Below are 12,375 nucleotides of genomic sequence, written 5' to 3'. Positions count from 1 at the left end.
AACTTCTACAACCCAGACCACTCGCAACATAGCCCCCAAAATGTCTAAACAAAAAGGGATGTTCTGCCCGCTGAAAACAAAAACATAAGCCACATAACAAAAGCTCAACCAATAAACAAAATAAAAGTTCCACATGTTAGAACAAGTATTGATGCAAGTATGTGATTTTAAGGGAAACTCGAGAACCAACTGTCCCGAGTATGCTATCCCGCTAACGATGACTGATTTTACCTTTCAATTGCAAGTAGCTCCAACTCTGGAAACGCTGCAACAAAAGGTTTGTATCAAAGACTATACAACCTAAACAACGACAACGGTTCAAGGAAAATCTCTTTACCGTTCTCCGTCCAACTCTTGACGATCAATTGTTGTCAACACAGGGCTCGACAATCTCCAACGAATGATATAACGGAGCTCTTGCAGCAGTGATCTCTAAACTGCCTTCATAAATAAATTTCAACGGCCGGATCGAGCTCGGACTGAAATCTGGAAGCTTGAAGCTCAAAGGGGGCAGCTCTAATGGTGGTTCACGCTCAAGGAAGAAGATGAGGAGAAATGAAGACTAGTCTCAAGTGTAGATAATATATAAAATCCATAATTTGCGTTTTAGTCCCTGAAATTTCCAAAATTTGCAAAATAGACCCCGATCAAAAACAAGTCGGCTCTTGAACTCTGCCAACTCCGATTAACTCAAATAAACTCATTTAAGATAAAAATGGGGCGTTACAGTCTTGCTGGGTCTTTTAGACTCACCCCACTTCTTCCTACTTTCAGGTGAGGACGAGTATCAGTGGACTGAGGGGCAGGATCCTCTGGGTGAGGTTCCCGGAGGCGCAGGCCTGTGAACATAGCTCCATTTATTTTCTGCTGTGTCATTTCAGTTTGAGAGTCTGTAATAAATTTACATTTCTACTTTCTTGTTTTATTTGGTAGCAGGATGTGTTTCCCTGCGTAAGAACATTTGTCTTGTATCGCTTTTACTTTTGGTTGCCCGGTGTGGCACTCAGCTATCATGTTACTTTGCTTTGGAACTTGTTGGAATGTTTGGGTAGTATTTATTTAAAATATTTTGAACTGCTGTCTGTGTTTGGTGGTTCGTTATATAAACAAACGGCTCATGTCGAAATTTTTATTAAATTCTTTTGAAACCCGCGTATTATTCTATTTTATTTATTTGAGTAGTAGTAGCCAGTCGTTTCACTTTCCCCCTCTGTCCGGGCTCATATGGTTCACCCACGGAACTTGCAAGACGGGCCAAGTGATCGGCCTTTGTGTTTTCAGTCCTCGGGATCAACTCCATGGTGAGTTCGGTGAAATCTTCCTTGTCTTTGTCCAATGCTTGAACATATTTTTTCATCTTTTCATTCTTAGTTTCAAACTTCCCATTACTCTGTTGTATGGCCAACTATGAGTCTGAATACAAAGTGGCTCGAGAGACACCAAGATTCCGAGCAGCCTTTAGCCCGAGTAGGAGTGCTTCGTATTCTGCTTCATTATTAGATGCTCGAAAATCCAACCTTATTGAAATGTTGGTTTTTTCACCCCAAGGTGATACTATCACAATCCCTACTCCGCTTCCTGTTTGACAAGATGATCCATCTACAAATATCTTCAAATGGTCTTCTTGTTCTAACTGGACGGTTTCTGCTAAGAATTCAGCTAGGGCTTGAGCTTTGATAGCAGTTCGGGGCTCAAACTTTATGTCATACTCACTTAACTCTGTAATCCACTTGATCAATCTTCTCGATGCATCTGGGTTGGCCGCGATTTTTCCCAAGGCGCTGTTGGTAAGAACAATGATCGGGTGAGATAGGAAGTAGGGCCTCAGTTTTCTGGCTGTAATGAAGAGGGCCAGAGCTAAATTTTCCTGAGTCATGTAGTTGAGCTCTGCTCCCTTCAAGGCATGGCTGACAAAATATATGGGTAAATGATTCAACCCTTCCTGCTGAGCTAGGACCGATCTGGCAGCTCGGGGTGTGACAGCCAAGTACACAAAGAGCCCCTCCCCCTGGACTGGTTTATTCAACACTGGTAATCCTTTCAAATATGAAACGACCCTAACTCTATAATTAATAAATAAATATGCGGAAATTTTTTTTTATATATAATTACTAAATAAAATATGTACATATATACCCATACATATATGCACAGAATAAAAAGATTTAAAATACATAAATAAATAAATAAACAATTAAATACTTAAATAAAAATGCATTCTTTAAAATAAAATAAATATCTGAGTCAAACATTTAATTAAAAATGCTGCATAAATAAAATGATTAAAATTTGCATGTACTGACAATATTCAATAAAATATTCAAAACTCACAACCACTGAAAAATAATTTAAAATGTGTAACGTGCTGACATAATCAAAAACATGCATGTGACTCAAACATTTATCACGGTCACGGAATCACTGCATGCCCGCTCATACATCCTCTCCTCCGGTGGGTACAACCTCATCCTCAACGAACTCACCTGCACCATATCAGTGTAGTGAGCCTAGAGACCCAACATGCTAACATAACAAGGGTTTAAAGTAATTTAAAACAATTAAATACTAATACATACATATACATGAATGAGCATGCTTGAAAATTCCATAACATAACATAACTTAACTTAAATAACATAATACATAAACATTGTTGAGCAATTAATTTTCTAACATCGCATGGTTGTATCCGTAGTGTAACCTTAAATCATACATTAAATACTGATCAGCGTGGAAACCAACGTACATGGCGGTGACGAATCACCTCTTAAATTGGCAGTAAACTGCCCTTCAATAGTTCACATATGGGGACGAATCCCCCTTAAATTGTCACACTACTTCAACTTCCAACATAAAATATTTTTATTATTGCTCAACCTTAAACATTTAATTATGCATGCATGTACTTAATTAAAATGTGTGTCCTTCATATATATTTAATTTAAATTTCTTACTAACATATAAATATTAAAATAACTTAATGCATAAAAATAATTAAATATATAATCAGGACACATGCAATTTTCTCATGGATGGTCCTGGACTGCTGGCCCTAACACTCAAGCCCATTTACTTAAATCTGGCTCATTAACACTGAGACTGGCCCAATAACATACTTAAGCCCAATAAAAATTATTCTAAGCCCAATTAAATAATTAAAGCTCATTTAAAACATTCTAAGCCCAATAACAACTTAAACTGGCCCAATGGGCCCAAAAGCCCAAAGACTGGCCCAATAACTTTCATGGGCTCAAAAGCCCATAAAATTAATGGACTAACTTAATTAAAATTTTAAAAGCCCAAATAAAATTATTTGGGAGTCCAAATAATTTTATTTCTAATAAATTGGCCCAAAAACCAATTAATTCCTAAAATATTTTAAAATTAAAAAGACTCGAGCCCGGCCCACCAAACCCGGACCCGGACCAATTAACCCGACCCACTAAGCTACTGACCCGACCCAGGACACCCAGACCCGACCCAGGCCCAGAACCCAGCCCAACCCGATCCCCCCCCCCCTCTCTCAAATCCTCTCGGCTGCGTGCAGCAGCCCTTCAAGGGCTGCTGCCGCACCAGTCCGGCCACCACTGGCCGGACCGCCGCCGGCAGGACCTTCCCAAGGTCCTGCTGGTCCTAACCTGGCCATGGGTCGGCTGGTTCTCGGCCCTGCATGCACCAGCCGACCCCTTTTCTCCCAAACCCTAAGCTGCGAACCCTTGGACCCTAGATCTGATGTAGCTCGACTCCAGCCCTCTTCCAGCCTTAACCATCCAACCAAACCCATCCTAGGGACCCTAAGGAACCCCCCCCCATGCGTCTCCTGACCAGCAGCCGTGCATACACCCTAGCAAAACGTGAGCATGATGAAAATAACACATGAACAAGGTGCAAACATCCAAAAGCAAATGTTTTTCTGAAAATTTCTTGAATAAATTTGATGCATACACACGCACACTATTAATCACTGATAGGGAATGAAAAATGGAGAAAGAAAACATGCCTTTCACTGATGAATCAAAGATCGAGTTGCGTAGAACGTTTCCGGGACGACGGGACGACGACGACGAGCTTCGGACCTTCAAAAACGAGCTATGAATTCTTGAGGATTGCTAGATGAAGAATATGAAGATGGAGGAGGTGGAGTGGGGCGGCTAATGGTGAAGGGAGGCGTGAGTGTGTGGGGTTTAGGGTTAGACTTAGTCTAGGTTTTTTAATTTAATAGGTTTTTAGGAAATTAAAAGTTTTAAATATAAAATATAAAGTTTTAAAACTCCAAATAAAAGTTAAAATCTAATAACTTAAATTAAAGACATAAAAATCCCGAAATTAAAAATTAAGGGAATTTTAAAAATAATTAAAAGTCATTAAAATGGCTAAATTTGGATAAAAATGGACTCCTAAAATTATATAAAATTAAATACTAAAAATTTTGAGGAAATAAATCTCAAAATAATATTTTTGGACTCCTAAAAGACTTATAAAATAATTTGGGTAGAAAGTTGTCATCTCGTCCGTCCATGGTCCCGTCTACGCGATCAAATAATTAAAATGCCATAAATCATAAAAATCACTAATTATGGGTTAAATTCTTGAAAATAAATTAAATCATGCATAAATAATTCACATAATTATTTAACCCATAAATCTAAAATTTAAATAATTAAATATCCTAATTATGCATGCGGATTTACGTATTTAAAAATACCGGGTGTTACAATTCTCCCCCCCTTAAATTGAATTTCGTCCTCGAAATTAAAGTACTTACCCGAACAACTCCGGGTAGCGAGTCCTCATGTCTGCCTCGGTCTCCCAAGTAGCTTCCTCCTCCGAGTGATTCAGCCACTGGACTCTGACCATCGGTATGACCCGCGTCCTAAGCCTCCGCTCCTCCCTAGCCAAGATCCGCACTGGCCTCTCCTCATACGCTAGATCTGGTGGCAACTGTAAGGGCTCGAAATCCAACACATGCGACGGGTTGGAGACATATCTCTGAAGCATGGATACATGGAAAACGTTGTGCACTGCCGCTAGCCCCGGTGGTAGAGCTAAACGGTAGGCCAACGTGCCAACTCTCTCCAAGATCTCGAAGGGCCCTATATACCTCGGATTAAGCTTGCCTCTCCGGCCAAAACGCACTACTCCCTTCATAGGTGACACCTTCAGGAATACGTGATCACCTACAGCGAACTCCAAATCTCGTCGTCTGGCATCTGCATAACTCTTCTGCCGACTCTGAGCTGTCCTCATCCGATCTCGAATCTGAGTCACTATGTCAGCTGTCTACTGCACAATCTCAGGACCCAGCAAAATCCGCTCACCAACCTCATCCCAATGCACAGGAGATCTACATCTCCTCCCATACAATGCTGCATAAGGAGCCATACCTATAGACGACTGAAAACTGTTGTTATAGGTAAACTCCACTAATGGCAGTCTAGTCTCCCAAGAGCCCCGAAAATCAATGACACAAGCTCTCAGAAGATCCTCGAGAACCTGGATCACTCTCTCAGACTGACCATCTATCTGGGGATGAAATGATGTACTGAACAAAAGCCTCGTCCCCAAAGCTGTGTGCAGACTCTTCCAAAACGCTGATGTGAATCTCGGATCTCTGTCTGACACAATAGACACTGGTATGCCATGCATTCTAACAATCTCTCTGATGTAAAGCTCTGCATACTGTGTCAAAGTATAAGTAGTCCTCACCGGCAAGAAATGAGCTGACTTGGTGAGTCTATCCACAATCACCCAAATCGTTGTACAACCTCTGGCACTCCTCGGTAAGCCAACCACAAAGTCCATCGTAATATTCTCCCATTTCCATTCCGGAATAGGAAGAGGTCTAAGAAGTCCTGCTGGACGCTGATGCTCTGCCTTGACTTGCTGACAAGTCAAGCACTCTGACACCACTCTCCCGATGTCACTCTTCATCCCGGGCCACCAATACAATAGCTGCAAATCTTTGTACATCTTCGTACTTCCGGGGTGAATGGAGTACGGAGATGTGTGAGCCTCTGCTAAAATCTCAGCTCTCAACTGATCGACGTTCGGTACCCACATCCTCCCATGGTACTGAACGATACCATCCTCCACTGTATACAAGAGATTACCTCTAGCCTCATCTCTCTGTCTCCATCGCTGCAACTCCTCATCAGTAGACTGTCCCTCCCTAATCCGATCTCGCAGAACTGGCTGCACCGTCAACACTGACAAGCTCGGTGCATGGCCACTTGGATAACACTCCAAGCCAAATCTCTGAATCTCGCTCTGTAGTGGTAACTGTACGGTCAAACATGATACCACTGACGACTTCCGACTCAAAGCATCGGCCACTACATTAGCTTTACCTGGATGGTAGCTAATGTCACAGTCATAGTCCTTCACCAACTCCAACCATCTGCGCTGTCTCATGTTCAACTCCTTCTGTGTGAAGAAGTACTTGAGACTCTTGTGGTCTGTGAAAATCTTGCACTTCTCGCCATATAGATAGTGCCTCCAGATTTTCAAAGCGAAAACCACTGCTGCTAACTCCAAGTCATGCGTCGGATAATTCTGCTCGTGAATCTTCAGCTGCCTCGACGCATACGCAATAACCTTACCACACTGCATAAGCACTGCGCCTAAACCTAGTTTAGATGCGTCGGTGTACACCACTAACTCCTCGTGTGGTACTGTCATCGCTAACACTGGTGCAGTAGTGAGTGCTTCCTTCAGCTGATCGAAGCTCCTCTGACAGTCTGAACTCCAGATAAACTTCGCATTCTTCTTGGTCAAGGAAGTCAAGGGTACTGCAATAGAGGAAAAACCCTTGATGAACTTCCTATAATATCCTGCCAAACCCAAGAAACTGCGAATCTCTGAAGCATTCTTCGGAATACCCCAATTCTGCACTGCCTCAACCTTAGACTGATCAACTGCAATCCCATCTCTCGAAATAATGTGGCCAAGAAATGCCACCTGCTCAAGACAAAACTCGCACTTGCTGAACTTGGCATACAACCTATGCTCCCTCAAAGTCTGCAAGGCTGTCTGAAGATGCTGTCTATGCTCCTCGATGCTCCTAGAATAGATCAAAATATCATCAATAAAGACTATGATGAACTGATCTAAATACGGCTGAAAGAATCGGTTCATGAGATCCATGAAAACCGCTGGAGCATTGGTCATCTCAAATGGCATCACTAAGAACTCGTAATGCCCATATCGTGTCCTGAAAGCAGTCTTGGACACATCTGCATCTCTAACACGCAACTGATGATAACCAGATCGCAGGTCGATCTTGGAGAACACCGAAGCTCCCTGCAACTGGTCAAATAAATCCTCTATCCTCGGCAATGGATACTTGTTCTTCACTGTGACCCTGTTGAGCTCCCGGTAATCGATGAACAGTCTCATACTGCCATCCTTCTTCTTCACAAATAACACCGGAGCTCCCCACGGAGAAAAGCTAGGACGAACAAAGCCTTTCTCTAACAACTCCTGAATCTGCTCCTTCAACTCTTTCATCTCGGTAGGAGCAAGTCTGTACGGTGCCTTAGAGATAGGCACGGTGTCTGGCACTAAGTCGATGCTGAACTCCACCTCTCTCACTAGTGGAATTCCGGCAACATCCTCTGGAAAGACATCCGGAAAGTCACGAACCACCTCTATCTCTGATAATGATCTGCTAGATGGCTCTGAAGTCGTGACAATACTCGCTAGAAACCCCTGGCAACCCCATCTCAACAACTTCCTCGCCTGAATAAGAGATATCACCTGAGGCATATCACTGCTCTGAGATGCATGAAAAGTGAACGGGTCGCCTACTGTAGGTCTCACTGACACTGATCTCCGACGAAAATCAATCGAAGCTCCATTGACTGTCAACCAGTCCATGCCCAAAATCAAATCGAATCCACTCAATGGCAAAACTACTACATCTGCTCGAATGGAGTGTCCCTGCAGCTCTAACTCCAGTCCTCGAATAACCTTCGAGGTAGAAATAATCTGCCCTGACGGCATAGTAACATCATACCCACTGTCACTACTCTCAGGTGTGATGCCTACCCGCCTGATAAACTCCAGGGAGATAAACGAATGCGTAGCCCCTGAATCTAGCAACGCAAACGTGGAGTTGCCTCCAACTAGAATTCTCCCTGCACGCAGAAAATTCCCAACAGTTTCATACAACTACTAAATTTTCCCCAACGAGTCACTACTAATTCTTAATTCTAATCACAAGTAAAACATGCTTTCTATTCTAACATGCAGTTAAATAACCCAAATAACAATAATTCCAAATTAAAGACGAAATTTTAACCAAAGAAAAATTATTAAAAATTAGGGGTAAGATATACCGGTGATCAAGGAGGTGTCTGGATCTACCTCCTCGGCCTGCATCACAAACACCCTACCAGCGGTGTTCTTCTTCCTCGGGCAGTTAGCTATCTGATGCCCTGGCTCCCTACAGTGGTAGCAAACTCCTGCTCCCAATAGACAAGGTCCCGAATGCATCTTCTGGCACTTCGGGCAAGTAGGATAAGCTATGGCATTAGGGGCCCCGCCCCTCTGCTGCTGCGGCCTCTGCTGCTGTGGCCTCTGCTGTGGATTCGGGCCCTTAGCCGGCCCTGTAAACTGCTTCTTCGTAGGAGGCTGCGAAGATGGTCGCTGATACCCAGCCTGAAACTGCCTCTTCCCCTGCTGCTCCCTCTGAATCTCTCTCCGACCCTCCTCGGAACGCAAGGCTCTACTGACTGCAGACTCATAAGTAAGGACGTCTGCCATGCGAACATCATGCTTGATATCCGCCCTCAAACCCTCCACAAACTGCCTCAACTTCTCTGGTGTACTATCTGAAATCAGAGGCACAAAGTGACAGCCCCTCTCGAACTGTCTCACATACTCAACCACTGTCTTGTCCCCCTGACGGAGACTCATAAACTCTCGGATCATGCGACTGCGCACATCCTCAGTGAAGTACTTGGCGTAGAAGATACGCCTAAACTCTGCCCAGGTCGGTGTAGGAAGGTGAACTCCCCTGGCTGCACCATCCCACCAGAGTGCTGCATCACCCCTCAGCATGTACGTCACACAGTTCACCCTGTCGGTGTCTGTGATCCCCATATAAGCAAAGATGGACTCCAGAGAGCGAATCCATCCCTCCGCCACCAAAGGATCGGTGGTACCCACAAACTCCTTGGGTCCCTTCTTCTGGAACCTCTCAGCAACGTCCTCCTCATGGGACAACCTGGGACGAGTAGCCTGCTGCTCTAACAGAACAGTAATCCCTGCCATCATATTCGCATTGGCCTGCTCCAATGCTGCTAGAGGGTTCTGCGGAGGTGGAGGTGGAGGTGGAGGTGGAGGTGTAGGTGGAGATCCCCCACGTCGGTTCATCGGTCTGGGAGGCATTCTGCACCACCACATATTTCTTTACGTAAATCGTCATGCATAACTAAGTGGTTTAAAAATTAATGCTAACTTAAATTCTTAAAAGTAAATCATGCTGTAAACACTTAAAACTTACAGACCGGTAGCGTGGATTTCTGAGCTCGCATAGCAGTAATGACCCCTCCAAGGACCGTGCTCTGATACCAACTGAAACGACTCTAACTCTATAATTAATAAATAAATATGCGGAAATTTTTTTTATATATAATTACTAAATAAAATATGTACATATATACCCATACATATATGCACAGAATAAAAAGATTTAAAATACATAAATAAATAAGTAAACAATTAAATACTTAAATAAAAATGCATTATTTAAAATAAAATAAATATCTGAGTCAAACATTTAATTAAAAATGCTGCATAAATAAAATGATTAAAATTTGCATGTACTGACAATATTCAATAAAATATTCAAAACTCACAACCACTGAAAAATAATATAAAATGTGTAACGTGCTGACATAATTAAAAACATGCATGTGACTCAGACATCTATCGCGGTCACGGGGTCACTGCATGCCCGCTCATACATCCTCGCCTCCGGTGGGTACAACCTCATCCTCAACGAACTCACCTGCACCATACCAGTGTAGTGAGCCTAGAGACCCAACATGCTAACATAACAAGGGTTTAAAGTAATTTAAAACAATTAAATACTAATACATACATATACATGAATGAGCATGCTTGAAAATTCCATAACATGACATAACTTAACTTAAATAACATAATACATAAACATTGTTGAGCAATTAATTTTCTAACATCGCATGGTTGTATCCGTAGTGTAACCTTAAATCATACATTAAATACTGATCAGCGTGGAAACCAACGTACGTGGCGGTGACGAATCACCTCTTAAATTGGCAGTAAACTGCCCTTCAATAGTTCACATATGGGGACGAATCCCCCTTAAATTGTCACACTACTTCAACTTCCAACATAAAATATTTTTATTATTGCTCAACCTTAAACATTTAATTATGCATAAAATTATTTCATGAATGCATGTACTTAATTAAAATGTGTGTCCTTCATATATATTTAATTTAAATTTCTTACTAACATATAAATATTAAAATAACTTAATGCATAAAAATAATTAAATATATAATCAGGACACATGCAATTTTCTCATGGATGGTCCTGGACTGCTGGCCCTAACACTCAAGCCCATTTACTTAAATCTGGCCCATTAACACTGAGACTGGCCCAATAACATACTTAAGCCCAATAAAAATTATTCTAAGCCCAATTAAATAATTAAAGCTCATTTAAAACATTCTAAGCCCAATAACAACTTAAACTGGCCCAATGGACCCAAAAGCCCAAAGACTGGCCCAATAAATTTCATGGGCTCAAAAGCCCATAAAATTAATGGACTAACTTAATTAAAATTTTAAAAGCCCAAATAAAATTATTTGGGAGTCCAAATAATTTTATTTCTAATAAATTGGCCCAAAAACCAATTAATTCCTAAAATATTTTAAAATTAAAAAGACTCGAGCCCGGCCCACCAAACCCGGACCCGGACCAACTTACCCGACCCACTAACCTACTGACCCGACCCAGGACACCCAGGCCCAGAACCCAGCCCAACCCGATCCCCCCCCTCTCTCAAATCCTCTCGGCTGCGTGCAGCAGCCCTTCAAGGGCTGCTGCCGCACCAGTCCGGCCACCACTGGCTGGACCGCCGTCGGCAGGACCTTCCCAAGGTCCTGCCGGTCCTAACCTGGCCATGGGTCGGCTGGTTCTCGGCCCTGCATGCACCAGCCGACCCCTTTTCTCCCAAACCCTAAGCTGCGAACCCTTGGACCCTAGATCTGATGTAGCTCGACTCCAGCCCTCTTCCAGCCTTAACCATCCAACCAAACCCATCCTAGGGACCCTAAGGAACCCCCCCATGCGTCTCCTGACCAGCAGCCGTGCATACACCCTAGCAAAACGTGAGCATGATGAAAATAACACATGAACAAGGTGCAAACATCCAAAAGCAAACGTTTTTTTGAAAATTTCTTGAATAAATTTGATGCATACACACGCACACTATTAATCACTGATAGGGAATGAAAAATGGAGAAAGAAAACATGCCTTTCACCGATGAATCAAAGATCGAGTTGCGTAGAACGTTTCCGGGACGACGGGACGACGACGACGAGCTTCGGACCTTCAAAAACGAGCTATGAATTCTTTAGGATTGCTAGATGAAGAAAATGAAGATGGAGGAGGTGGAGTGGGGCGGCTAATGGTGAAGGGAGGCATGAGTGTGTGGGGTTTAGGGTTAGACTTAGTCTAGGTTTTTTAATTTAATAGGTTTTTAGGAAATTAAAAGTTTTAAATATAAAATATAAAGTTTTAAAACTCCAAATAAAAGTTAAAATCTAATAACTTAAATTAAAGACATAAAAATCCCGAAATTACAAATTAAGGGAATTTTAAAAATAATTAAAAGTCATTAAAATGGCTAAATTTGGATAAAAATGGACTCCTAAAATTATATAAAATTAAATACTAAAAATTTTGAGGAAATAAATCTCAAAATAATATTTTTGGGCTCCTAAAAGACTCAAAAAATAATTTGGGTAGAAAGTTGTCATCTCGTCCGTCCACGGTCCCGTCTACGTGATCAAATAATTAAAATGCCATAAATCATAAAAATCACTAATTATGGGTTAAATGCTTGAAAATAAATTAAATCATGCATAAATAATTCACATAATTATTTAACCCATAAATCTAAAATTTTAATAATTAAATATCCTAATTATGCATGCGGATTTACGTATTAAAAATACCGGGTGTTACAAAATATGTCTTCAATTCCTGAAAAGCTTTCTCGCTCGGTTCATCCCACTCAAAGTTTTTGGTTTTTCTGAGTGCTTTGAAGAAAAGGAAACTCCTATCTGCGGATCTTGATATGAAGCGAGCTAGTGCAG

At 41.9% G+C, this 12,375-nt stretch overlaps 1 protein-coding gene across 1 annotated transcript; it reads right to left on the bottom strand.

Annotated features, from left to right (window-relative positions):
- Positions 1-1,405: 1,405 nt before the first annotated feature.
- On the bottom strand, positions 1,406-11,316 carry LOC140888075 (uncharacterized). Its single transcript, XM_073295750.1, has 2 exons — positions 11,106-11,316; positions 1,406-2,037 (listed from the first exon to the last, which is right to left on the bottom strand). The coding sequence occupies exons 1-2, from the start codon at positions 11,314-11,316 to the stop codon at positions 1,406-1,408; spliced, it is 843 nt and encodes a 280-aa protein (XP_073151851.1).
- Positions 11,317-12,375: the final 1,059 nt, after the last annotated feature.

Source organism: Henckelia pumila, chromosome 3, assembly GCF_033568475.1.
Source record: "Henckelia pumila isolate YLH828 chromosome 3, ASM3356847v2, whole genome shotgun sequence".
Lineage (NCBI taxonomy): Eukaryota > Viridiplantae > Streptophyta > Magnoliopsida > Lamiales > Gesneriaceae > Henckelia > Henckelia pumila.
This window is presented reverse-complemented; position numbering and strand designations above follow the sequence as displayed.

Excerpts from the sequence above, each read along its gene's own strand:
- LOC140888075 (XM_073295750.1), bottom strand. The coding sequence starts at position 11,316 with ATGGGTTTGGTTGGATGGTTAAGGCTGGAAGAGGGCTGGAGTCGAGCT. Across the intron at positions 2,038-11,105 it reads AGCCAGTGGTGGCCGGACTG|GATTACCAGTGTTGAATAAA; the intron begins GTGCGGCAGCAG and ends CATATTTGAAAG.